Raw genomic sequence first — 27,846 nt, forward strand, 5'->3', positions numbered from 1 at the left:
CACGTAAAATAAAGGCAGTTGAGAGTCACCGACACGCCTGAAACTCGTATCTGAGTTGTGAAAGGAAACCCACGTGAACAAGGCAAGAACATACAAACTCCACATGGACTGAACTGGATTTGAACCACACCAGCACTGCCTGCTCTACCACCACGACACCACCTGGATCCGTTGTGTTTTAAAATCGTTCTTCCACTGTGGATGAAATAAAGGATTGCTGAACCGTGACGTGACTCTCCTGCCCTTTGGCAGGTTGGCTACATAATTCTTCTTAGGGCTGTACACTTACACTCACCTGAGGGTTAACACTGCATGGATGCATCATTCTGAAAAGTGACATTTTTTAATTGCTGAATTTCCTCATAAAATTTTGCATGTAGGGTGACGAGCGACAAGCGGTGTTCGTTTCCTCTGCCTTATTGATGCGGGTACAGAAACGAAGCAGCGCAGAGAAGTCATTGCGCAATCGCTCAATGAGCTCATACAGCAAGTATAAACAGAGCGCGCGGTGTGACGTGTGTCTTTGCGTCACAACTGGGCCCCGTCCGATTGGCTGCGCGCGCCGCAGTGTCACGGCGAATCAACCTTCAGTGAAATCACAAAGGAGTAAACCAAGTAGAAAGGCGCCCTGTGGTGCGACTTCGGCGAGGACTCGCGCTCGCGGTCCCGTCAGCACTTTAAGCGGTGGAAACGTGGCACTTTTCACCGCGCCGTCCTGCGCGAGTTTTCTGCGGGGGGGAGGGGACGCGTGCCCGTGCCACGTGACGACGGAGTATCGACGGGGAGGTGTTCTTTAAAAAAAAAAAAAAAAAAAAGGGAAAAAAAAATAAAATATGCGAGAAGGGGTGTGTTAAAGCTCCAACGTGTCCCCGTGCTGTGTATGTGTGTGTGCGCGCGCGCCGACTGGATCCAGCCGACAGCAAATGCGAAGGAGCCGCCGCACGATTCGAACACCGCGCAGAGGCACTTTAATCAATGTCTGACTGATTTATGTGTATATTATATTTGGTGTACAGTGCGCGCGGGGACCATATCATGGCTCAGGTCGGCAACGGCGCTGGAACGGCGGACGACGATGTGAGTGAAACTAGCGCGGCGAGCGCGTGCGAGGTCAACCACGAGCCACTTCACCGTCCGCTGACCGTCACTGTGCTGCGGCGCTCCGTGACTTTATTTCCCGGCACGGACGAGTTCTCTTCTTCCAAGTTACTCTTCTTCTCTTCGCTGGAGCGCACGTCGTCAGCGAGGACGTTACTCAACGCCAATTTTCAGTCATTCCGCATTAATCTCAGCTGTTTGTTTGTGTTTTGTGTGTGTGTGTCACTCACTGTGTGCGCGCGCTTTCTTACGCGCGGCAAGGACGTCGCTCGACTCGCTGCGGTCGGTTCCGCGCGTCCTGCGGCGCTCTGTCTGCCTTCGAAACGCGTTCGCCGCTTCTCGCTCTCCGTAACAACCTCGACCACTATTAAGTGCTTTTTTCCATCCTTTCAAAAGTGTGCTTATGCTTCTGTCCTCACATCTGTTGTGGGGAATCGGTCTCCTCTCTGCGCTTCTTTATTCCTGCTGAATGCGTTTTGTTGTAATAACGAGTTGGAATATTTCTGGTGCATTATTAATTATCCTGCTTCTTTTTTTTTGGGCCACAAACCCAGTGAAACCTGCACACCATGACCATGGCTCTCCTTGATAATTCATTAACTTCGACAAATACAGTGTAGCTCTATATTCATTCATTGTCTTATGAAAATGTTTAATTGATCTGAATATAAGATGACATCAGGCAATGTGAAAATGTGTGTACTAAGGGCTTATGTAAACGTATTGGAATTTGAAAGTACAGGTGTGCAGTACAGTATGGAGGGTAAGGGTGCGACGTGCACCTTCCTGCTGCTGTCCGCCGACGGTGGGGCGACGGGACATTTTCCGTCTCTGCAGTGTTCGCCGAATGTGTCGCGAGCCCGTGTCCTCCCTCCCTGTCCGTGTCCCTGTCCTCTCCCGATGGGGTGAAGGCCTGCGCCCCCTCGGTGTCTCTAATGACCAGCTCAGCTGCCGCGCTCCCCCTGTCACATGAAACCCGATGAGAGGCGAACTGCGCTTTGTTGTGGCCTCTTCTGCTTCAACACCTCTTTACTATAGTAACTGTGAGTGTACTCGTGTGTTGTGTGTTGAGAGAGGCTTCTTTATGTGAGGGTGTGCTCGATGACAGCGCCCTAGTTTTATGAATCCATAAGTACTGGCTTACGGAGGGAGCACAGTGGTTAGGGCTGTTGCCCTTAATCTTATGGTCCCGAGTTCGAATGGCCCTGTGCTGCTGTAGCACCCTTGATCAAAGTCCTTACCTGGAGTTGATGCAGTAACCATACCCTGCTCTGACGGTGTAAGCTGCCTTAGACAAAGGTACAAGCGGAATAGTGATATTTACGCTTTACTCATTTAATACATCTATAATTATTCGAAAAATAATTTAACATGAAATCTTCAGAATATGTGCTCGAAAATGCTTTCATAACTTCATGAGGGGGTGAAGATGCAGGTAAGATGTTGATTGTAGTTCTCAGTAGAAACTGCATAGATGGTACATACCCACAGGCAGCAGGTGGCGCAGTGGTTAGAGTTACTGGTTTTTACTCAAATGACCCAAGTTCAAATTCTACCTCCTGCTGTAGTACCCTTGATCAGTACTACAGTACTTGCCCTCAGTTGAGACATTAAAAATTGCCCAGCTGTACATACACACATACATCGTCTGAACCGCTTGTCCCATACGGGGTCGCGGGGAGCCAGAGCCTAACCCCGCAACACAGGGCGTAAGGCTGGAGGGGGAGGGGACACACCCAGGACGGGATGGCCCAGATGTATAAATGGGTAAATCACTGTATAGTTCTACACTGTAAGTCACTTTGGGTGAGGTAAATAAATGTAAATGCACTTGGAGCACAACAGCTGTGGGTCTGCTTCAGTTTCCTTTGTTTGAATCCACAGCCATGTGGTTGGGTTGGGTTTTTTTGGCCAGCTGTTGCGGAGTTTGATAAATGAAACGTACAAATCGATGCACGCCGTGCACTCGCTAGCGACAGAGGATGTCTTTCGAGGTCAACGGATGATCAGTTGTCTATCAAGTCCCTCTACAATGTGGTGTCGCATGTGGCTGAGCCGAACCGCCCGCTCGGTTCGGTGCGTCTTTTTCCAAGGTCGTGACGTGCCAATTCTGCCCACCTCTTTCAGGTGCAGGGCGACTACAAACGCATGAAATGATGCCGTATGACACTTTGTAAAACTTTTACACATTGTGCTGCCGATGACATGGCCAGTCACTTCGTGGGAAAGAGTTTTATAAAGAGAAGAGCTACATAAAACATTTACATTCCATTTTTTCTAAAATGACTTATTATGAAGCTATTTCCAATGACTCACCCATTTATATAGCAGGGTCATTTCTACAGTATCGCTACAGTCTCTTTTAGAACCTGGGCCTTTCAGTTGTGGGGTGATGCCTCTAACCACTACACCACCTGCTGGCCCACTTTCTGCATGGCACTGAGCCATGGCCATTGCGTGGGCCTTAGCGTGTGGATTCAAGTAGACCCGATCCTTCTTCCAGGGCGTCTGATCTCGCCAGGTGTCGGTTTCAGGGACCGAGTTTCATTTTAATGCAGTTGGGCACAGCAACGTACCTCTTTCCGTGCACCATCACGTTGAATGCTGGAAAATTCAGCACGAAAGACCCGGAGCAGCCCAGGCCAATGTGTATGAGCGTGCAGACCTACCGGGGAGGAGGGGTCCCTAATCGACTAATCCACTTAGTGAAATGCTCCACAGAGTTAAGTTGTTCTGGATATGGGTTCTGATAGCATGGGACACCTGGCTCTCGGGGCCGAGTACCGGGTGTCGCCGAAAGGCCTTTGGAGGCCTTTCGGCTTCGAGCTACGTTAAAATTAAAACGGACTTAAAATAACGAAAGATAAAAACGCGTCGTCACAAACTTCTGTTCAATGCGGCGTTAACCGATTAATCCCATAAACGTGCAGCTTTCCTCACGTTGTTATTCCTCGCTGACCTGCGGGAGCCCCAGACGTGAGCTGTAAACACCGTGGAAGTGAGTTGAATCGATCCGGCCCCGCGACGCTGTTCTGTTCGGGTACGTTTCGGGGGATGGGATGTGGAGTCGCACGTGATGTCTACGCCGCAACTGACAGTTTTTTTCAACTGACAATTTCTTCAACACAGAGAGGGTGAGGAAAAAAAAAAAAAAAGATTAAAAATACATAAGTGGAAACGCATTTGCATCAGTTCAAGTTGCGCGTGTTTGCAACTGGAGGAGCCAGCGCGTGACCTTGGCCGGCGTCTTCAAAGATCGCCGTCGTCCTCCACCGGGAGGCAATGCCCTCATTGGGTTCAGACGTTTCTTATCAGTTCCCCGGTATTTATTTAACAGCCATATTAAATCGCTGACTTATGCGCACATGACAGCGTGTTGCTCTGGGTGTAGACATGTGCCTTGTTGTCAGTGGCTGCTGTTAATGGAGCTGTTCCAGCACCCTGGACTGCGCCACATCCTGGGCTTATTCTCTCGTTCAGGGCTCCACGCTTTCTCGGGTCAGAACACACATACTCCGAGGACCAGTCGACAGAGAGAAAACAGCATTGTGGGCGTATGTGGAAAAACTGTTCTGCGGTATTTGCCTACCTTGCTCTTTTCTGTCTGCCAGCTGGTCCTCGGAGAGTGTGTGTGTGTGTGTGTGTGTGTGTGTGGGATGGCAGTGGGGCTTGGCTCAGCTCGGCTCAAGTTCTCCTCGCTGGTGTTCCTCTCCTGAGCTGGAGGTCATGTTGTCTCCTTGTCAGCATCACTGTGTGTGTGTGTGTGTGTGTGTGTGTGATCCTTGTCTTCTTCTGTTCCTCTCCATAAAGTTATTTGATTAATTAACTAGTGATTGTTAATTTTTAAAAAATTGTTTGTGTTAATTTGTACGCTTCGTAAGCTGCCTTGGATGACATGAGCAGTAGTAGTAAATCATTGGCACCTTCTCAGACCGCCCACTGAGAGTGGCTCAGCATCGTTTCACAACAGTCTGCTCTTGAACCCCAGACGTGTGGTGACAGGAGCGGCTGCCCGCTCCCTGTTGCACAATTCCTGGTACGGGGGGGTGTTCGGGAGAGCAAAGGGATCAATACAACAAATGGCATTACCTAAGTTCATAAGCCCAGCGGTTGCTGTTTGGGGAACGAGGTGAAACGGGGATACGAGTCAATGTTTGGGTTTACGGAACCGGCAGCGCTAACGCGGTAAAACGCACTGTGGGTGAAATTGGTCTGAGGCCAGAAAGTCTCATAATTTCATAAAGGCACTTCGTGTGGTCAGAATTGCCACCTCTGTATAATATTCAAGGAGGGGTCCTCCCGTTGGACCGCTGGTTACGGCTGTCGCCCAGCAATCGGAGAACCCTGTGGGAACCGATGACTTCGTAAAGCTGCACTGCTTTTCTTTTAATTAAATGAAATTCATCAGTTTGTTTGCTTCTTTGCAAAATTGTTGCTGCATGGTTACTTTGTAAGTGTACTTTTGCAAATGCACTGTCTTAAAACTGCAAAAGCTAAATTTAAACTTCCTTTTATCATAACCATGGTTATCTGGTAGGTTAGTGGTTAGAACCATTTCCTCGAAATAGAAAAATCAGTTGGAAGACGGTTTGAAATCCTACCTCCTAGCGTGGTACCGCGCTGAAGTACTTACCCTGAATCGGTATGGTAAAAAAATACTCTGCTCTATAGATTGGTAATAAGGGGCTCAGTGTTGTCGGTTGCTTTGCGGAAGAGTGTCGGCATGACAGATTTAAAAAAAAAGAAAAAAAAAATTAAAAAATATATATATATGTGTGTGTATAAATAGCATTTTAACCTGAACTGCTTCAGCACCTGCATGGGATGGAAAAGTGAACCGACGGCAGCTGTTTTTACCTTTTATGCTACAGCTGTAATCCATTTTTCAATAGGTCAGCGCTCCTTAAGAAGCGCTTTAAATGACTGGATGTGGCACTTTAAAATGTGTTAACATAAAACGTTTCCATTCTCGAAGTCGGTGTTCTAAGTGAGCTGTGTGTGATCGTGGAGAGAGAGGATAGCCGTGACCCTCGTCCCTCCACACGCATCGATAAGCACAGCTGAGCCCAGATCAATTTCGACATGAAAAGAAGAAAGGGGGGGTTGGGGTATCGGCTGTGCGTGTGGTGGGTCGAGGTCAGGGTGCAAATCAGCACTTTGCACTGTGCATGGTTGCTACTCGGTGACTTTACACCAGGGTAAATTAACTCTCCAGAGGTAACCAGCTGCGGCGATGTGGTGTGAGCCTCCGCTCTTTACTCAGCACGAGTGACCAGATGGCTGCATTCAGCAAAGGGAGGACTGTCTGTGCGTGTGTGCCTCATACAGCTGCATTATGAATATATGAGACTTACTCATGTTTACCCCCATGCACTTGTCTGTCTGTTTGCTCTTCTTTAACACGTTTTTTTTTTTTTTTTTTTTCTTCTTGACATGCCCAGACGATTAATGACCATCTGCCTTGGGTGTTGTGTCTTCCCACAGTATTGCCTGAGTGGCAGGTGTGTGTGTGTGTGTGTGTGTGTGTGTGTGTGTGTGTGTGTGTGTGCGCGCGCGCTTTTGCGAGAGGGAGAGAAGACTGCGTGTACCCGTCTGTTTTGTCACTGAGTGTTAAAGCCTACCCTGGCACACTCCCTCCTCCGCTGAACGGTGCCTCTCGATGGACCGCAACCAATGGTGGCACTCGACACTCCACCGTGAGACAGATGTAGGACAGACGGGATGCAACTCTGCCTGGATTTGTTTGTATTTCAGAGCTTCCGGAAACGGGCCAACGCTTAAAAACACTGATGAAAACAACTGTTTACGTAGATTTGCTCAACTGACAACATCTGCTTGTCTGTCTGATTCATTTTATTCTTTTTTTTTTTTGGCAAAAGAATTCAATTTTTATTAATCGCTTGTCCAATACAGGGTCGTGGTTGTCAAGAGTCTATCTTGGAAGTGTAGGGTACCCCTTGGATGGAACAGCAGTCCATTGCAGGGCATTTATCCTCACATTTACATTTATGCTTTTAGCAGACATGTTTCTCCGAAGCAATTTACAACTGAGTAAACAAAAGTGTATTGCACACACTCATTCACCAAGTCGCTGCGATCAGTTAAAGTTTTCTGGTTCACCTTCAATACTTGTGACACATGGAGAGTAACTCCGGAGTGAGACGGAGAAGGGCCTCATCTCCCCGACACCTCATTCTACTCTAGAATGAAACCAGAAGTCCTGAAAGTCTCATTTGCCTTTGGACTCTGGGAGGAAACCCATGTGAACATGGGGGCGATATGCATAAGCCACATAGATAGAGTTAGGTTTGAACCCAGGTCGGAACCCCTGGCCGAGGAGCCGTGAGACACCAGCACTACCCACTGCGCCAATATACTGGCCCCATAAAACAATCCACTTTCTTTTAAATAGACGAGAACATTTTAAGAATGCGGTTACGTCAAGCCAGTATTGGAGTTGAAGCTTGCAGAATGCTATCTGGGAACAGGTGATGGCATGGTGGTTAGAGCTGCTGTCCTGCATTCAGTAGACCCAGGTTCAAAGCCCATATGCTAGTACCTTGGATCAAGGTACTTATCCTGAATTGATGGAGTAAAAATTACCCTGCTGTGTGAATTAGTAACTCCTTGTAAGTAGCTTAACAAGCTGAGGCACTTTAGAGGAAAGTGTTAGATAAATAAATGGAAATCTTCTTAGCTGTACTGGTAGCAAAGCACTAATGCTATTTCTCTGGGCATCAGGGGACTTCCTGCCCCAACCCCCTTGCTTTGCCCTAAAGGTTGCGAGAATAAGTTGCCATGTCCATCTGGTTAACGTTTCCCTCCTGGGACCATTTGTTATGTAACTGAATAATACATAATGGTGTTGTTTTGTTTTCCTCCTGGTGATCCTAAGCCACTTATCATTCATCCATAGCACACGCCGCTCCTGATCCACAAGCATGGGATAGGCTAACATGCATAACATCATTCCTCGCTCGATTGTAGAGAGCTAGAGAAGCATTAAGGCTCCTGGTCATGCATCCAGAGCAGTGGGCCTGCAGTGCTCCATGGTGCCTGTTTATTCTACAGTCTCATTGCCTCTCTCTTGTTTTGCAGGAGCAATTTGAAGATGCCTTTGACAGGATTCCTGTGTAAGTATCCTTGGGAATGGATGTGCTTATCTACACGGCCTTTCTCTTTGTCATGGAGGTCCCGTCAGATCGATATTGCCCTTTATTCCAAAACAAAATTTGTACGGACCAAGGATGATGACTTGGTGCACGTCTTCAGTGATTTGCCCCGTTACCAGGTTAATTATTACAAGCTAATGTTAAACTTTAAAATTTTTGACATTATCAAATGAAAGTTCTCGCCCTTTAAGGACCGGTTTTTGAATTAAACCAAAAATAGACTGGCTTCTCTAATCCTTTGTCCTTAAAGAAACCACGTTACAAATATCTTTTGTTTTGCATTGCGGTGTTATGCATTTGTTTTTTGGTTATCTATTAGCAGTATCGACACTGATAAAAATAATGATGAAGTACACACACACATTTTCGGAACCGCTTGTCCCATACGGGGACGCGGAGCCTACCCGGCAACACAGGGCATAAGGCCGGAGGGGGAGGGGACACACCCAGGACGGGACGCCAGTCCGTCGCAAGGCACCCCAAGCGGGACTCAAACCCCAGACCCACCGGACAGCGGTCCAACCCACTGCGCCACCGCACCCCCTTTGAATGATGAAGTAGTCTGTGGCAATATAATAGTTTTAAAATGTTAATTTTATCAGCAGTGCTGAAGAGTTGTGACCTCTATAGTTAGCAATTCAGGCAAGCAGAAATAAAAGGATATAGTGACATATTGAAAGCAAACTGAGAAATCTGGACATTATGGAGGACGATAAAGTAAAAAAAATCCTTTTAGAAAAACTGTCAGCAGTGGACGTTTTACAGACCAAGTGCTGTCGAGCTGCCATTCATTGAGGTATAGCAGTTGCATACTGAAAAAGAAAGTGAAGGTTATTTTGAGGAAGTCGTATGTATGACTGCTGTGGCTTCTGCTGTACCTTCTGCTTGTCTGCGGCTGCCAGTTGATTCCTGTTAAGGCAGGACTTGGGGTAGAAGGAGTCAAGAGAGTACAGATACCACATTAGTTGCATGGGAGAGGCAATTAACAAAATGTGTTGTACAACATAAGACCTCACAGGCCATGAGTATGTTTACACGTTCAAGGAATTTATCATGGTGGGTGCACCTGCAGTCACTTCTGACACATCAGAACAGCAGACATTACACGCTTTACGGATCTTTGAAAGGTATAAAGTGCCAATCTGAGTTATGTACAATTAACTGTATACAAATGCAACAAATATGTAGTGTTTCTAGTGGATAAGCCTTCTGTCTTGGTGTGAAGTCTTGGCCTCGTGGGGTTATTCTTACTTTCATGTCTGTCCCTCTCTTGAAAACGTTTACTGTACGTGATGCCTTGTAATTTGTCATTTTTACATGTAATGGTGTGAACGCGCTCTGAGCGTGTCTCCAGGGTTGAGTGCTGAATAGGAATGAATTGTGTTTTATTGTATTACTGTGATATTAGAGTTACCTTAATCGGTGGTTGTGATTGGTTGAGATTGTCCATGTGACAGGAAGTGGGCGTATATTTGGTTTTGTTATGGAGGATGTGTGAGCGTGTTACTAATACGCTAGATTTAGCCGGAAAATAAGCACACTGACACCAGGAAAGGACAAAAAAAACTTTTCTGTTTGAAACCCGAGGTGTGTATCTGTGCCCAGCATTATGGTGTTTTGAAATCTCTTCTGTATCAGCTGGAGCCAGTCAACTAAAAATCTGTAATAAATGAGTGCACTAGCCTTGATGTAGAGGTGGAGCTGGAAGACTTGCGTGTCCAGCATCAGCATTAGTCCTTGAGAGGCACACGTTGTGTTGACTTTCATCCCACCTGGTCTTTTCATTGCTTTTATTGACGTTATTGAAACTTGATGAAACGAAAAGCCTGTGATGAGCTGGATTTCATGGTGACGACTCTCATGTGAACGCAGGTGTTTATTCTTAATGATGCTTCACTTTGTCACTCCTGGGATCCTCAGAGCTCCACGAATTTCCATTTGTTTCGTTGGTTTTAGCTGGACGAGGAATTGTTCTAAAGTCCAAGCTGCCAAACTTTTGTAAAGGTGCTACTGGATGATACACCATTTGGACAAAGTTCTGCAATGTGAGAGATTTATAGCACTGATGACACGTGACATAAGAGGAACATCTGCAATAATTAAGCATTGTCAGTCTTGTTTTAGGTAAGCAGCAGGGGGTGTAGCTGTTAGAGCTGCCACCTTCCACTCAAAGGACACAGGTTCATATCCCACCTCCTGCTGTAGTACCCTTGATCAAGGCACTTATCCTGAATTTAAGTAGCTCAACATCATAAGTACACTGGAGAAAAGAATCAGATAAATAAAAAAAGAAAATGTACGAGCGTACCTGTGGGTGTATTTTATTGTGAGTCATGGAGGATGTCATTGTATTTTCAGGTGGATGATAAGATGTATGCCATGCCAACGGTGAAACACTCGCACCAGACACAACACATGCGGTGCAGGATTTTCTCTTGAGTTGGTGGTATGTGTAGGAGGTCCTGCGCCAGCGGTGCGAGAGACGGTTGGAGAGAGTAACAGACAGAGTGAGAGAGCAATAGAGGAGACACTCTGGTTTCAGCAGCTGGGGCCCGACTGCAAGCCGGGCGTGTGCGTGTGTGTGTGTGTGTGTGTGCGCGCGCGCCCACACAGTCGATGTGGATCTCGCTGCGTACCACTGTGAGCAAGAGATAGGGGGAGGAGTCTCCTCCTGCAGCAGCAGAGACTCCCCCCTCCCCCCCCCCGCACCTGGTGTCCTGGGAGGGTGCTGCTAATTGCCAGGCTGATGTTTGGCTCTTTAGGTAGGTGGAGGGCTTTCAGTTAAACACCTCTGTTGTGCTGGTCCACCCTAGTGAAGCTCCAGGTGCACATTATACTGTATGTGTGTCTAATTAATGAAGGACAGGGGCGTTTGCTCTCATGCTCTCTCTCTCGCTCTCTCAATCTCTGTCCCAGTCTCTCCTTCTCTCTTGCTCTCCCAGTCTCTATTTCTATCACTTTTCCAATCACTCTGCCAATATCTCTCTACATTGTTCTCCTAGTCACTCTCTCTCTCCCTCTCTTGCTCTCCCAGTCTCTCTCCAATTTCTCTCTCTCTCTCTCTCCCCCCCCGCTTGTGCTCTCCATCCTAAACCCCCACGCTTTCCCTCATTGTCGCAGACTTGTCACCAACATCAATACTGGTCCCCACCCAGTTGCGCTGCCGCTTCCTCCCGTTTCTCGCTCAGGGGGAACCTTCGTAGGGCTCATGATTTTTAAACAACTGTGCTGGGGCTGACGTCAGCCTGCTCAGGGTAGCAACAAGCACCGGCCGTCCACGTTCCTCTCGGACTGTAAGTAGAATTCCTTCTCCTGACGCCTCGGGAATATGCTCTGGATTTAAACATATTCATAAAAATGGGGCAGTCATGTCGTCTTTAATACAGTACTAACTGACAAGGATTTTGCTGCCATATATATATATATATATATTATATCTTGTCAAATTCATATTTATATTGTCTTGCAGGTAGAATCAGACTTTCTTGAATTATAATATTTGGAACAACCGATTAATTATATCCTCTACTGTATTTTTATGCACATTTTTGTTATTGTGTGGGTGTCTATGCTTTGTAGTATATTTAACATATGGTATGAGTATACAAATTTAGACCTCAGTTTGACAGATGGTGTGTGTGTGTGTGTGTGTGTGTGAGAGAGAGAGAGAGAGGGTCCTATGGTGGTTCCTTGTGGATTGAGTCTGCATGTGTGTGGATATCCTGTATTTCCTGCTTGATATTTTGGGTGGGCGTTGCTGAAAGTACGGAATATGACTGTGTGCCGTGTGAAAATAAACACACACACACACACACACACATTGGCTGAAGCCGCTTGTCCCAAGCAGGGTCGCGGCAAGCTGGAGCCTAACCTGGCAACACAGGGGGTAAGGCTGGAGGAGGAAGGGACACACCCAGGACGGGATGTCAGTCCATGGCACCCCAAGCGGGACTCAAACCCCAGACCCACCAGAGAGCCAAGACCCAGCCAAGCCCGCTGCGCCACTGCACCCCCGAACAAACAAACAGCACACCTGAAACTATTAATGTCATTGCCTATGAATTCACTACAGATCAGAAGGGAATGGATTCAATCTCCTGAAGAAATTCCCCATCATGCTGGTGTGACTTGTTGGAGCTGAATAGTGTGTTACAGTTACATGTTGGTGAATGTAACTTGGGTTAAATGAAGAATTTAGTGATAAAGCGCTGTATTTGTACATTAAACATGCATTGACTTTAAAGTATCTCTTTGCTCGAGTCAAACATTGTGTTTATACTGCTGCTTAAAAATATTCCCATCTGTTAACAAGTGCAAATACGAGTTGACTTGCATCAGGAAGCTATACACCTGGGCTTTGCTACCTGCACAGGTGACTTTAGGTTTATGGAGGTCTACAGTTGCCAGTTAACATGCTAATTTGTGTTCACAAATTCAATGCGTTGCCTGATCCTTTTATAATCCTTTCCCAGCAGGTTGGATGAATAAAGGCTATTTTGAAAATATCATGTGTACAGTCAAATGTATATTTAGCATATTTCAGTTGTACTGTTGTATTTATCACTTGACCTTGATTGCTTTAATTAATTCAGTCCCATATTAGTTTTTTTTTTTTTTTAAATTAAGTTGAGCTCTTTTGTAAATGGGCTGCTTCCATAATCTGGTTCCAAATTTCCTTTTGCGCTTTCTTTCCACTCACCAGGCCGTCCTCTGTTTCAGAACATCCAAGATGGACCTCAAGACGTCCTTGGAGGAGTGCACCATAGCTCTGAACCTTGTCCTGAACAACCGGTTCTCTGAGGCACTGGACCTTCTCAAGCCCTGGTATGTGTGGAGATGCTACTGTGAACTTGGTGTTATCAGAAAGGACACAGTTGCAGTCAACAGAAAATATCTGTCTCACTTATAGCATGATATAAAGTCAATTATTATACATAAGCTTCCAAACGAACAACAGTGAGAAAAACTGAAAATGATTTTCTTACTGCTAAGTAGTAGGTGACCAAATCCTGCAACACATGGGAAGTGTCAGGTCACATGTCATGTTCTTATTGCTGCTGTTATGTGAAAACCTGTTCAGGACTGGTCATGAAGATGAAGGTTGGTACCCATACTTAGGTGATCCAGTGCAGTACTGACCAAAATTCTTATAATGCAGAAGTGTCTTATGAGGTAGCAGGTGCCATAGTGGTTAGAGCTGCTGCCTTATATTAGAAGGACCCAAGTTCAAATCCCTACTTCTGCTCTACAACCCTTGATCAAAGTACTTACCCTGAGTTGATAGAGTAAAAATTACCCTGTTGTATAAAGGGATAAATCAGTGTAATTACTATAATACTGAAAGTCCCTTTGGAGCAAAGCATCAGAAAAATTAATATATAATTTTTAAAGGAATCTGTTACAGGGACGTCGCTGTATTTGCTGCAAAGTCTGTCATAGTATCTGTATATGTGACTGCTGCGTGTGTGTTGGGGTGTATGGTGAGATGTTTCAGCTGTGGTCATTTTAAAAGCCTGACTGTTGTTGGTTTTTTTTTTTTTATTATTATTTTTATTTTTTTATTACTGTCTTGATGGCAACTGCGTACCTCCTGGCAGGGCGAAGGACAGTATGTATCATGCCCTGGGCTACAGCAGCATCCTTGTCATGCAGGCAGCCATGACCTTCGAGCACAAGGACATCCAGACGGCCATGGCTACAATTAAGGAGGCCTTGCAAACGTGCCAGAGGTGCGCCCAAAGTCTATTCTGTCAAGCTGTTCCACTCTTATGTTTATATTCCAAGGAAGCTATTTTACCAAAAAATAAGATCAAAGCACTATCAATTTCTATGTAAGTTCGTCAATATTATGGGAACTTTTCTCCGTCATATTTTTTATTGACTTTGACAACCTTGTGGATGAATAAAGGCTATTTTGAAAATATCATGTATCATAACCTTGTGGATTTTGCCAAAAATAATCGGTTGTAAATCAGGTGATACAGTTACTCTGTTCCCCTCCGTAGTTGCTCTCTTCCCCCACAGACTCGGGGAACTGGACAGATTCACATGAGGACCAAGCACAGATATTTCTGTGATGAATCAAGAAGTATTTTTATCCTTGACTTGGTTTCCTTTTGAGCTTCATATGGAGTTGGATTATATTTATTACTGGCCGCTGTTGTTTGAATAAATGGGCGGAGTTGTGCAGTTAACACTACAAATGCAATAATTGTGCATTAGAGCAAAGGGACCAATTCCTGCCTTGTTGTTTCTGCAGGTTTCGGAAAAGGAACACAGTTGTGGAGTCTATATCAAGCCTTGTTTCTAAACAAGCAGACAGCCTGAAGGAAGGTACGAGGCGCCTTTTGTTTTGTCTGGCTTGATCATTATTTCGTCTCAGTCGCTCTGTGCTGGGATGCATGTTTTCTTGTGAAGTTTGTTTTGATTTGATAGACGTGGGCAGCGAGCAGTCTCCGCTGAGATTTGTGTTTGTTTTTCTGTGTTGAGATCTGTTTCGTCACTATATGGTGCTTAACATTATGAAGTTTTTCTTGGACATTATGCTGCCGCAAAACGAGCGGATTGTGTTGAGCTTTGACTTGACTGCTTTGAGCTTGAAATGGATTATGTTGAGGGAACTCTGCATTGAGCGATGGATGGTCTGTGTAGAGTGCACTTTGTTTAGCATTGAGTGGGCTGTGATGAATATTCGGGTTGTCTTTGTTGGCCTTTGCGTGACGGTTTGGCACTCAGTAGACCTTTATGTCCGTAGAGGAGATGCACGCTGAAATCTGCTACGCGGAGTGCCTGCTGCAGAAAGCCACTCTCACCTTTGTGCAGGTAAGCATCACAAGCCCCATGGACTCAGGCCCAAACTAACTGATATTTCAATAGTAATTTTGATCTTGTTCAGCTTGAGATGTTAAATTCATATTTAAATTCCTGAAAATTAGTGTATTAGTTAGGCATCTATAGTTTAGTTTTACACAGCATTCATGCAGCCTTTGGAAACACCTTTTTTTTTTTTTTTACTGCCATGGTATTTTTCATTGTCTCTTCATGCTTTACAGGATGAAAACATGATCAGTTTTATCAAAGGTGGACTCAAAATCCGGACCAGCTATCAGATCTATAAGTGAGAAACATAACTTTTCAGTAATACTTTTTATGTTTTCACAGCTTGGCAGAAATGTCTAGCAATACACTGACATACGTACACTTCATGTATGCATTTTGTCTGAGATTGTATAGTGTTTGCATGTACCGTATGCATACATTGGACTTTTTGTGTTCTTTTTGTATAGTCCGTCTCTAAATGTTTATTGTACTTATTTGTATATATATTAATGTGTGTATTTATGCAAAATTTTAACTGCAGGTAAGCATACGCAGTGCTGTCCATGAAACTGTTTGTTTGACTCACAGACACGGTTTAATATTTTGCATCTTACCACCAGTTACATAAGTGTTTCTCTATTTACTCCTGTTGTTGAAGGTTTCATGTTGAAACAAGAACTGTCTTTCTAGTGCATAGCTATTTGTGGCAAGACTGCTGCAGCAATTTTACTTTTGATTTCCTGTTCAAATCTAAAAATGGTCCACTCTAAATTCAGTTTTCACTGTTCCTTGACCGCTTCAAGTTGGCATGAAAATGCCTGTTTTTGTTGTTGACTCACTTGCCTATGCATAGTTAGTACATTGAGCTTTGGGAATATTCTTTTGCTTTGAGGGGCATCTCATGTTTTCCCACTTTTTAACTGCGTCAACACACTGCATTTGCATTGCATTTACCTCCCCATCACTAAAGATGTTCAGACTTCCTTTTTTTTTGCAAGGTCTTGAAACCTGTTCATGCTGTAGATGTCAATAATGATGAGTTGTGTGTTACTAGGCTTTGAACACCTCCATTGCTTTCCTTCCCCAGGGAGTGCCAGCATGTGTTAAACATGACCCAGGACCTGGCTGGTACTAGTGAGGCCTTCAGACAGTTTGAAGGTGGAGTCAAGCTGGGCATTGGCTCCTTCAACCTGGTAAGGCTAGTCTAGTTGTGCTTATTTGCAAACACAACAATTTCAACTGCACTGGCTCCTCGACTTCATGAATGCATTCGGGACCGAAAATCTGCCTGCAACTCAATTTATTAGCCAAAAACTGTTTTTACCACTAATTCACAATCAGTATGGTAGTACACATATCCCTCAACTTATTTGCTACTTAGGTTCTGTAAACACCTTAAAGATTTAAATTAAAAAAGGTGTTCCCCAAGCCCCTAATCAATTCCAGTGGCTGACTGATCCATCCCATAAGCATATGCAACGTTTGTCAGCTTCGGACCACTCTCGGCTTTCTTTAATATCTACACATTCAGTTGGTGATACAGACCTACCATGAGTTATTTACAGGTTACGTTCTGTGTGCTTTGGATAAAAACTATTATACATAGCTGGTCACTGATGCTGTGGAAGTGAGTTGAATTGCAGAAGTTCCACATTCCTATACTTTCTGGGTGCTCTTTACTCCTAACTAATCTTTGAATGTAGAAACGCACACAATTTTGAAATGAAAATGCAATTTAAAATAATCACAATAACTATTTTAAAAAAATTATTTAAAAATATGATTTACTGTTACGCATTTTGTTCTAGAAGTCAATTTTTGTGTTCAATCACTTGGCAAATGAACAAAAAAAGTTTTCGAAAGAATCGTAACAAATAAAAACCCTACGATGAGGACCAATAGAAGGCATTATAGGTATGCAGAACCGCAGTGTAGATGTAGCCCGCACTGAATACCAATAGATGTATTAATGGTTAGTTGTGTAATTTTTGTGTAATACTGGTGCTGGCCAGTCTGTGTTATGAAGCCATTGTGGTAGGCCTTGCTCTGTGTGTTTATGCTTCTCCCTTCTGTCCTCTCAGATGCTCTCTCTCCTGCCTGGCCGAATCCTGCGTCTGCTTGAGTTCATTGGCTTTTCAGGGAACAGAGTGAGTGAACTCGAACCTTATTGCTTCTTCATGCAGTCATCTTTACAAGCCAACATGACCCTCCTCTTCCTGTGTTGCATCTTAAATATGGAAATGACATTTGCATTTATTTATCTGGCACTTTTCTATAAGTGACGTACAGTGTTCACCTGCTTACCCTTATCTACCTATTTATATACCTGGGTAATTTTTACTGTAGCAAATCAGGGTAAGTACTGTGATCAAGGGTACTACAGCAGGAGGTGGAATTCAAACCCAGGTCCTGGAAGTGAAAGGTCTAACCGCTACACCACCTACTGGAATGAGTGAGTGCGAAGGTCTCGATCAAATGCTTCAGTATTACTACACTGTACACCTGCACACCAGAAAATTTTATGGTTATTTGTTTTTCTTTGTCCACAATGACTTAACACATTGAGACTAAGCTGAACTGTTCTGTGCGGAGAGCATATTTAGCATCTTATACTGACACTGAAAACATACTTGTTAAATGTGCATGTTGTGAGCAGCACACTCGGAGGCACTTTTTGTCTCTTGTGATAGAGGACTGAATTGCTGGTTAGGAACTCCAGTCAGGAGCAGCAGGTGGCGTGGTGGTTAGAGGTACCACACTGCACTCCAAGGACCCAGCTTCAAATCCCACCTCCTGCTGAAGTACCCTTAAACAAAGTATTTACTTTGAACTGATTAAGTGAAAATGACCCAGCTGTATAAATGGGTAAATGTAAGTAGTTTAACATTGTAAATTTCTTTGGGGAAAAAAAAGCGTCAGATGAGTAAACAGATGTAAACGTTTTGAGCATTTGTGTCAGAAAGCTAGTTGTGCTCTGTTGTGTCCACTATGTGTTGCTGAGAGGGGGAGAGGTGTTCTCTCCACTCTGATGCCTTTAACGGCCTTGCCGTCCTGCTTCTCGTCCACAGGAGTTTGGCCTTTCCCAGCTGCGAGAGGGAGCGGCCAGTCACAGTCTGCGCGCCATCCTCAGCGCCTTAACTCTTCTGCTGTACCACACCTATGTCACACTCATACTGGGTACGAGTCGTTTGCTCTGCGAGTGTACTCAAACTTTTGACTGCCACTGTACATACACGCCAGTATATGGTATACATGCATCCATACACTTATTCATGCATGCTTTTCTGTGGCATGGTTTGCACATTTATGCTGAAATGTTGTTTTTTGTTTTGTATGTGTAACCACGGTGATGCTGTCCTCCGTAGGTACTGGAGAAGGTAATCTGGTGGAGGCGGAGGCCCTCCTGGAGCCGTACCTGGAAAAGTTCCCCAATGTTAGCAACTATTTTGTAATGATATAAAAACTAATATAATAATATATTTTCTTATTATATATTTAATATAATAAGTTTGCTGCTGTTTTCTTGTCTAACTGAAGCTGTTACTTTATACTTCTGGTTGATACTTTTTTTGTTGTTGTTGTTTTAAGGGGTCCATTATCCTCTTTTATGCGGCGAGGATTGCTGTACTTAGAGGGAACTTTGAGAAGGTGAGAAGCTACACCTGGTTAAGCAAGGAGCTGGTCCAGTAAGTGTCATACTGAAGGCTAGATGCTGTAAAACTCAGTTTTTTTTGTGTGTGTGTGTGTTCAGGCTCAAGTGAAGTTCCAGGAGTGCATTGCTGCGCAGTATGAGTGGAAACAGATCCACCATCTGTGCTACTGGGAGCTCATGTGGGTCCACTCATTCCAGCAAGAGTGGCTGGAGGCGTACCGCTACGCAGATCTGCTCTGTAGGGAGAGCCGCTGGTCCAAGGTAAGGCATGCCTTTTTCCCTTTGGAAAGCACCGTAAGCACCAACACTGTGTGCTCAGTGTCCTGTCCAAAGCTTCTTGTATAACTGAGGAATTTTATATCATATATAAAATTTATTTAGCATATAATTGCTCTGTAGCTTTAAACGTCCTATATGTCTTAAAAATTCCGATAAAACTCATTATGTAAGCCCCTATATATCTTACAACCTCCCATATAACTTCAGTTTTTTTTGGTTGCAACTTAAATTATATAAATCTATGTACTTTAAAGCTTCCTCTATAAATTTCTTTTGTATTTTAAAATTGCAGTTCACTTAATATTTCCTATGTAACTCATAACTTCTTTTACAATTTAAAAGCTTATTTCATATATTGCATCTAAATAAAGTTGTAATCTATGTTAATTTACTTTCAGAAGCACAGAATGATGATAACCCTTGATTTACCTTTTAATTACTTGTGAATTGCGATTTATTTCTCTCTCTCTGCAGGCTATTTATGTGTACCAGAAAGCCGCTATCCTGAGCATGCTCCCTGAAGACGAGGTCAAGAAAACTAGGGAGAATGTGGTGGAGCTGTTTAGGTGAGGCGGACTTACCGTGTGTACCAAATGTACCCTTGATTATACAATATACTGTTGTTCTCACCTTGTCTTGCGTAAGAGCTGTAGGTGAAGTGGTGCTCAGATTATAATAATAAGGCTCTCATTATTATACAGTAGTGGAGGCTCATTGTTCCAGAACAGGAACATGATTAATTTGCTTTTATAAGTATTGTATCTGGATGTATCCATGGATATTTTAGAGAAAATGGTCACTTAGAATTGCTTTTACAATATAATACACACTTTCCTCATATAAAGAGATCCAGTACAATTTTGAAAAACTGCTACCACAAATTTTGAAAATATATAATCTTTTTACTTAGAGCTGGCTTATGACTCAGTAGAACAGCATTTTTTTTCCTTACCTGTAATGTTATAATTTACATCCACGGCAGGTATTTTATTTTCTGCCTGCTACGTGTTTCATTCTGCAAAGAACACTGACGTTATGATTCTTCTGTACCACAAACTTAACTGCTGTATATACTTTCTACCTCCTGTTACACTGACACTCTGTCAGGGACAGCACTAATTCCGGCAACCCTAACTCAATACTAAATTAAAAAAAAAAACTTTCTCAAACTGTATAAACATGTAAATATTCACAAATATTAACTATTCCAATGATCATAAGCTTTGATGACATGGGTACCCTTACACTATGTGTTGCTGTTATGCCAGACAAGTAGAAGGTCTGAAGCAGAGGCTCGCAGGAAAGTCCATCCCTGTGGAGAAGTTTGCAGTGAGGAAGTCTCGCCGATACTCCTCTTCCAGTCCGGTGAAGCTGGTCATCCCGGCACTGGTGAGTAGTTCTGGTCCTGGCTCACCAGCATTTTTAGAGGGGTAATGAGAGCTGGAAAACCTGTAAAAAAAAAAGAAAAAAAAAAAACACCTTGTCCTCAATGGCGATTTTGGACCAGTGGTCTTCAGAATGTCAGTGTGGTCCTGTGGAGACCATCCCATCCTTAAGCTGTTCAGCATCCAGGACCTGAATAGAATGGTGGTTAAAGGACTGAAAAAGCAGTGAAAGACATTTGCATGTTCTACCATGTGCAGTGTCCTGGCTCCTGACCCTTAGCTCTGGTCTCAGTGTGGATGGTGCCATTATGAAAGACGTATTAATGTCTGCTAAGACACTGACTGTATATTGTAAAATAAATTGCGTATTTGATGGTGTTGCAGCAGGCAATGCAGTGCTTAGAACAGACTCCTTTGCAGTCAAAGGATCCAGGTTTGAATCCTGCTGTAGTACCCGTAATCACAGTACTTATGCTGAATTGATACAGTAAAAATTACTCAACTGTATAAATGAGTAAATCATTGTAAGTAGACTAACATTGTACGTCGCTTTTACAGAATAGTGACAGATAAATGACAAGAAGTAAATGTGACGCATAAAGGGAAGCAGTTGATGTTGGAGGAGCAGAGTTTTCCATGGTTGAGGACAGTCAGTCATATATGTTTGTATATACGCCTTGTGTGAACAGGAAATGATGTACGTGTGGAATGGCTTCACTATTGTCGGCAAGAGGCCCGATGTGACGGAGCGTCTCCTGATCACTATCGAGAAGGCAGAGGAGCAGCTGAATAAAGACCCTAGTGAGTACAGAATGACGCAGAATCATCTTTACAGCAGGCCACACGTGGACCCAATACCCAGGTGGCGCCATTGTCACCCTGCTAAGTTTAATGCTTAATTTGGAGAACACCCTCACACCGTGTTGAACATTGACTCGGTCGTCTAGACAGTGCTACAAAGGTTACTGGACAGTGAGACATTCAGGTTTATACAGTTTTACGAGTAGGCTGGCTTTTATAGTCTCGAGAGGGAGGAAACTTTTGGGATGAGTATCTGTTTAGAAACAAGCACTGCAGTGCCTTTCTATTAGTTCATACAGGTACTTCCTTGTTTTTAGTGTACTTGGTGATCACAGTTTATCCTCATGTGATGGGGTCTATGGGATGAGGGGGGGGTCCAGGAGGTATCGTTTACATTTAAGAAAAAATAATTTTGCTACGGTAATAATTTGCTTATATGTAAACAAAATATTCTGCTTTAACAAGGCACAGCATCTAGGCTTCTGTTGGTCAAGGGTGGACCATGGATGACGCCCCCTTAGGAATCACTTGTGTACAGGTTGAGGCCATGTAAGGCACAGTATAGGGGGTGGCACGGTGGCACAACGAGTAGCACTGCTGTGTTGCTCACAACACCTGTGTGGTGCAAGAGGACATGGGTTCAATGGAGTTTGCATGTTCTCCCTGTTTCTGTGTGGGTTTCCTCAGGGTGCTCTGGTTTCCTCCCACAGTCCAAAGACATGCTGTTCAGGTTCCCCCATAGTGTGTGAGTGACAGAGAGAGTGTGTTCCACTGATGTATGGATGAGTGACCCAGTGTAAGTAGTGTATCTAGCAGTGTAAGTCACCGTGGTGAATAAGGTGTGTGGGCTCATAACACTACATAGTGTTCATTGCAAGTTGCTTTGGAGACAAACGTCTCCTAAATGAAGTAACGTAAACATAATAAAATTAACAAATTTTTTGTTGTGTGTTTAGTTCTATGCTTGTGAATCACTTAATGTTTAAATAAATTGCTCTTTTTTAATAGATTGTGTTCAGCTTTGCTGATTAATTTATTTTTTGAAGATCTGTGGCCATATTTTAAAAAAAAAATGACATTTTGATAAAGTGGAGTATCCTCTCGAGTCCAGTCGTGAAGATGAAGCGTGCAGCAGTCATGCCGCATGCTGAGTTCTTTGGTCTACCACTTAGACCCCACAGAGTACCACCCGGATGACCAGTGCCTTGTCCAGATGTTGAAGGGCCTCTGTCTGAAACATCTGGGGCGCCTCCTGCAAGCAGAGCTGTGTTTCACTCAAGTTGTCTCCACGTAAGTGCTTCCGACATGCAATCTGAGAGTGTCTTTCAGTTGATCCTTCACTGTAGCTAAAAGTCTGAAAACACTTATCTGCATGATTTTAAAGTGTTTTAAAGCATTAGGGACAGCTGGTAGCGTAGTGGTTAGAGCAACTGCCTTTGGACCCACAGGTTCAAGCCTCACCTCCTGCTGTAGTACCCTTGAGCAAGGTACTTATCCTAAAGTGCTCCAGTAAAATTACCTGGCTGTATAAATGGGTAAATAATTGTAACCTTAACATTGTAAGTCGCTTTGGAGAAAAGTGTCAGCTAAATGAATATTTGTTAATGTAAAGTTCTCAAACAGTGACTTGGCCCACATTTTAGGTGTTGCCCACAGCTTTCAGAAACAAGATTTTTCCATCAGTGTGTCACAATATTCCAGAGCATTCCAGTCAAGATGTATTGTTGTGTTAACCGTTGAAGAATAAAGTGAGAAAATTTACATTAGTTTTTTTGCATTTTTTTCATTTAGCAAATGCTCTTCCCCAAAGTGATGTAGAAATCAGAGTAAACTAAATCAACAACGGATTAAAAGCTTTTCAGTTTGCCCAGTACCACCATTTTACATGAGTAACTGTATGTAGAATTGATAGGAAATAGAAGTACAGACCTGATGGGGTGATGTAAGTTTATGGAGCAGTTAGGAGATCACGAAAGAAGTGGCTCTGAAAGAGATGGGTTTCAGACCCGGTCTCAGTGTTGAAACCTATTCAACATATAGATTACACTGATTTCCATCCCATGTTAGTTTACTAGCGCAGGAATGTTAGAAAAATCAGACACATGAAATGTGATTTTAATGACTTTGTCTGTTTAATCTGCTGCATGCAAAATTTCCACAGAGAGAGGAGAATTAGATATGACCACTACTTGGTGCCATTTACCCTGTTTGAACTGGGGCTGCTGTACAAACAGCAAGGAGACTTTGTCAAGGCAACAAGGTTTATAGAGAACGCAAAGTAAGTGTCCCTTTCTTGCCGTAATTGTGCATATCAAGAAACCCGACACAGGACTGAACAAACCACCTTTCCTCAAGTGGCATACAGTATACAGTAAATATTACTCTGACCTTTAGTTGTAAGTCCATTAGGTGGTTACTGCACTGGACTTGGGTAATAATTTAGGTGACAGTGACTATAGTTAATACAATAATTATTTTAATAGTGTCTATGTACCCATACGTATCTATGTATGTGGACGAATGTGCAGTTTCTTGGTGTATTGTCTGCTTGCATGATGTTATGATGTTAATTTAAAAATGCATATATTGTGTATGTATCACATCTGTCTCATATGAGATGAATGTCATGTGTCTCTGAATCGTTCCCCCCCGATTGCTTGGCAGACAGAACTACAAGGACTACTCAATGGAGTCTCGGCTGCACTTCCGTATTCACGCTGCTCTCAGTAGCTTGAAGGGCTCTCCGGTCACTACCCCCTGAGGAACAGTAACCGAGTGACCTTTCCGGCTCGGAAACATTACTTGCTGTCTTTTTACTTGAGTGTATTTTGTTTGAAGGTGCAAACTGTTTTTGAGATTAGTTTGAGAAAGGAAAAACAAAAAAAAAAGAAAAAAAAACAACAACCATGTTTTCCTCATAAATCAAGGATGGTAACATGGAAGGAAAAGAGGTTGTTTATAGCTGTGGTTCCCAGTTATAAATTAACCCTGTGTATGCTGGATTTTGTTCAGAAACAGTCCATTGTTGATCAGCACTGTTGAGCAGATTGTTCTATTTATTGAACAATTCACACGGTAACATTACTGTACAGACACTTTCCGTTGCTTTCAACTAGGTATAGTTAAACTGTCGGTGCATTGTTGGTAATAAAATATGTGTTTGCTTATCTTTTCTCTACTGTAGGAATTCCACAACTTCCTTTTAATGTTACAGGCTGGATAAAGATTTGTGGTGTACCCTGATTTACGTTGTGCTGTTCGCTAATTCGACAGGTGACTCGAGGGTCGCTGCTCTACCTGGAAAAACAGTTCACACAAAAGCCGTCATACACAGGATATGACAAGACCAGAGCTGGGAACCACTGCTTAGATTAAGGCTGTATGTAAATTTATATTATCTTTTTTTTTGCCACAGAACATATAACATGGTCAGTGGTTTGGTCATTTATACCACACCTGCTTTTGTGGTGTAAAAGAATTTGCAGTTGCAAATCAAAAAGTGACCTTTCGGTTAAACTGAATCTGTGTGTCCACAGTTATCTCTACTGCAATGGCAAGTGGTAATCCAGAAGAGAGGGCCTTTTAACAAAGTTTTATGTTAAAGAAATTTTTTTTTTTTTTTTCTGCAGCTTATAATGAAATTTATGTTTTGGGACCTTTAATTTCAGTTTACTGTACACAGACTTTCAAAGCCACCCAGTGGCATACAGAAAATATTTTATTTTAAACTGGTAATTATTTCAATGGCATTATTTGGCATTTTAGTATTTGATCGATGGTAGGTGATCACAGGAACTCCTATTCGGGGTATAGTCTGCTGGTCTAGCATTTAGAGTTGCTCATGTCCATAAGAATCACTACCCCAAGCTGAGCTGCTACAAACTGAAGAATAACAGGATCCATATATTTTTTGATACAGTTAGCAAATGGGAACCATTGAAATTGTGTGTTATGTGTAATGCGTGTGTGTTAGAGGGTCTTAGGATTGTGAGGCAGGTGGAGTGGAGAGTTGGTCAATAAGCAGCACAACCTGCCATTATGAGATTAGGGTTTAACATGTTTCCGCTCCTTGAGAAAACCAAAGAATGAAATATACTGTACGTAATATGTAAAGTTTGTCTTACATGTTGAGCATGGTTAAAACTCTGGTGATTGAACATGGAAACACCAACATAAAATATTCAATATCTATTATGTACTGATTTGACCTTGTTTTAGGTTCCTTTTGTTTCCATGTTCTTTAGTTCAAGCTTTACATTAATTATTTTAGCCTGGACATGTATGACAAATTCAAAGCAACATGGTGCAGCACCTTGGCTCATGTGAGCTGTCTGGCCAAATTATTGACATTTACAATTTGTTAGCATAACAGTTCTCCCCAGATTAGAATTATTATCAGGTTTCCGAAAACCTGAATGTAAATTCGACTTTATGAAATTGTGTGTTGTGTTCCTTTGAAAGGTATAGATAATTTATTTTGCATGTGCAAAGATAATTACATGTTGATCAGCGAACATTTCAGTGATGTTTTAAAACATTAGAACACAGTGCAATATTTCCAAAGTGCTGTTTGTATGTAATATTTGTGAATTCTGTCCATTCATTCGTTTTAACTGCATCTCAAAGCAAATTGTTCATGTTTTCAGTGTTTTTTTTTCAGATTGCTAGATTACTGGGCATCATGAACAATCACAATTCCAGCATTTGTGCTCTTGATTTAGAAATAAGAAAATGAATAAGATGAATGAAATATTGGTATCACATTCACCATATGCTTTTCTTATACAGCAGAGGATAATGTATAACTAACTTTCTCTGATAAAGTATCAAATTCCATAATTAAGAATTAGTTTCATAAGTAGTTTCGTAAATGGAGCATTCTAGCATTTTGCTCAGATCCAAACGGAAGATGTAGAAAGCCATATGCAGACAAACACAAAATTTCAATGATGTTAAAATCTCTGAAAACGTGCAGTTTTGTTGTTTTTCTGATCTTCATTGGCTTTTCCTATGCAATGTATACAAATAGACCCAAGATATTTTATATTCTTTAAAGAGATGCTGAATCCACTGGCAAATTGTTTTCGTTGTCATGCTGTATATGTAACTGTGTGAACTTCCATTATTACAGACCTTTTTTCTGTATTAAATAAAATGAAAATCAGGGAAATTGTGCCGTGTAGAGTTGTAAGGTCTACAGGTTAATGTTCAGCTCCATCATTCAACCGATCAAGTAGAGACATAACTTGGTTGGTAAACTTGTACAGATTGTCGCAGTTTAAATAATTTACTATCTTCCAGCATCTAATTTTTGTTAGCAAATGTCAAGTGATATTTTCTTTCCAAATGACTGCAATGAATCAGTAGTGTTGGGCCATAATGAAACCCTGCAAATCCTGCAGTCTGTGTTTGATGTGATAGTCCATCCCTGTTCTAGAGTCACCATACATGGTTTATGTAACTGTTAATGTTACATTCATAAATAATGCCATTTGGAGTCAACATAAGAAATGTTAAAGTGTATTGACTAGTCATAGTATAGAAACTATATACTTACAGGGAAAGAACCTAATTTAAGTTTATGTTGAAATTCTGTGTATACATTAATTGTAAGCCATCATATAAGTGCTGCTAGTTTTGCTTTCATTCCTTTTTGTAATTCTCAGTTGTGGATCATCAGAATGTACTGTACCATCTCCAGAAAATATTTGTCTTGTGTTCCGGATCCTCCGCTGGCATTGTAGAAAAACCCAAAAGAATGCACTGCTACCAGTTTCCAGTTCAATGTTTATGCAGAAGGTTGAGTCGGCTGAAAAAGATTCGTGGCAAACACACATTAGCGCATTTTAGTTTGATTATTGTGTGTGAGGTTTCTTTTCATTGTTAGATATGGTGCAGTGTTTCACAAGGGTTGCACAAAGGTTTGTTTCGCAGTACCACTGTAAGGCCAGTGAAAAGTACATTTTGCAGATACCAAAGTGTGTCGTATTATCTGCAGCTGCTGTTGCAAAAAAGTTTAAATGTCAAAGGTATATAAATATGGTCTAGTTGAAATATTTAAGGCACAGCATTCTAATTGCACAGTACGATGAAGGCTTGACAAAAGGAACAAGGTAATGCATTTAAGTACAATAAGTCAAGAAGCAGGTTAATTATTGGGAAAATGCTGATAGTATTTTAAGTGAGATTGTTAAAGATTGGAATTCAAAGATGGCAAAAGGACAACTGATTTTGACAATCAATTCATTTTGCACAATGTTTCCTTGTACCTTATTGACAATTTCATTTTTCATGTTTGTTATAGCTTATGCGTATATATGTATGAATGAATGAGGGTGCCTATATCCATGTATGCAATATTCAGTCGTTTTATGTTTCTCATTCTGATGGTGTTTACATTACTTTGTCTCTTCAAGTGGAATTACATACATAGATACTTCTGTGCCTGTTGTCAATAAATCACATATTGAAATGTTTAAAAAAAAAAAATAAAACTTCTCAAGGCTCAACTGTTTTTCACCTGCTGTGCAGTGTAGAATCCAGCTTCAAGTTCCTGAAAAATAAAGCCATGGACTTAAGTAAAAAAAATCTCTGTGTTGTAATTTAGGTTGTAACATTTAACACAAGGTTTCCAAAGTGA

At 42.5% G+C, this 27,846-nt stretch overlaps 1 protein-coding gene across 1 annotated transcript; it reads left to right on the plus strand.

Annotated features, from left to right (window-relative positions):
* Nucleotides 1-813: 813 nt before the first annotated feature.
* On the plus strand, nucleotides 814-27,772 carry ttc39b (tetratricopeptide repeat domain 39B). The gene is made up of 19 exons (XM_018756245.2): nucleotides 814-1,077; nucleotides 8,197-8,231; nucleotides 12,990-13,094; nucleotides 13,868-13,999; nucleotides 14,530-14,603; nucleotides 15,025-15,092; nucleotides 15,323-15,387; nucleotides 16,177-16,282; nucleotides 17,171-17,236; nucleotides 18,158-18,266; nucleotides 18,455-18,522; nucleotides 18,678-18,737; nucleotides 18,841-19,002; nucleotides 19,495-19,586; nucleotides 20,289-20,409; nucleotides 21,095-21,206; nucleotides 22,379-22,496; nucleotides 23,368-23,484; nucleotides 23,871-27,772. Exons 1-19 carry the CDS (start codon nucleotides 991-993, stop codon nucleotides 23,965-23,967), a joined length of 1,794 nt encoding a protein of 597 aa, XP_018611761.1. The 5' UTR covers nucleotides 814-990; the 3' UTR covers nucleotides 23,968-27,772.
* Nucleotides 27,773-27,846: the final 74 nt, after the last annotated feature.

This window comes from Scleropages formosus, chromosome 3, assembly GCF_900964775.1.
Source record: "Scleropages formosus chromosome 3, fSclFor1.1, whole genome shotgun sequence".
Lineage (NCBI taxonomy): Eukaryota > Metazoa > Chordata > Actinopteri > Osteoglossiformes > Osteoglossidae > Scleropages > Scleropages formosus.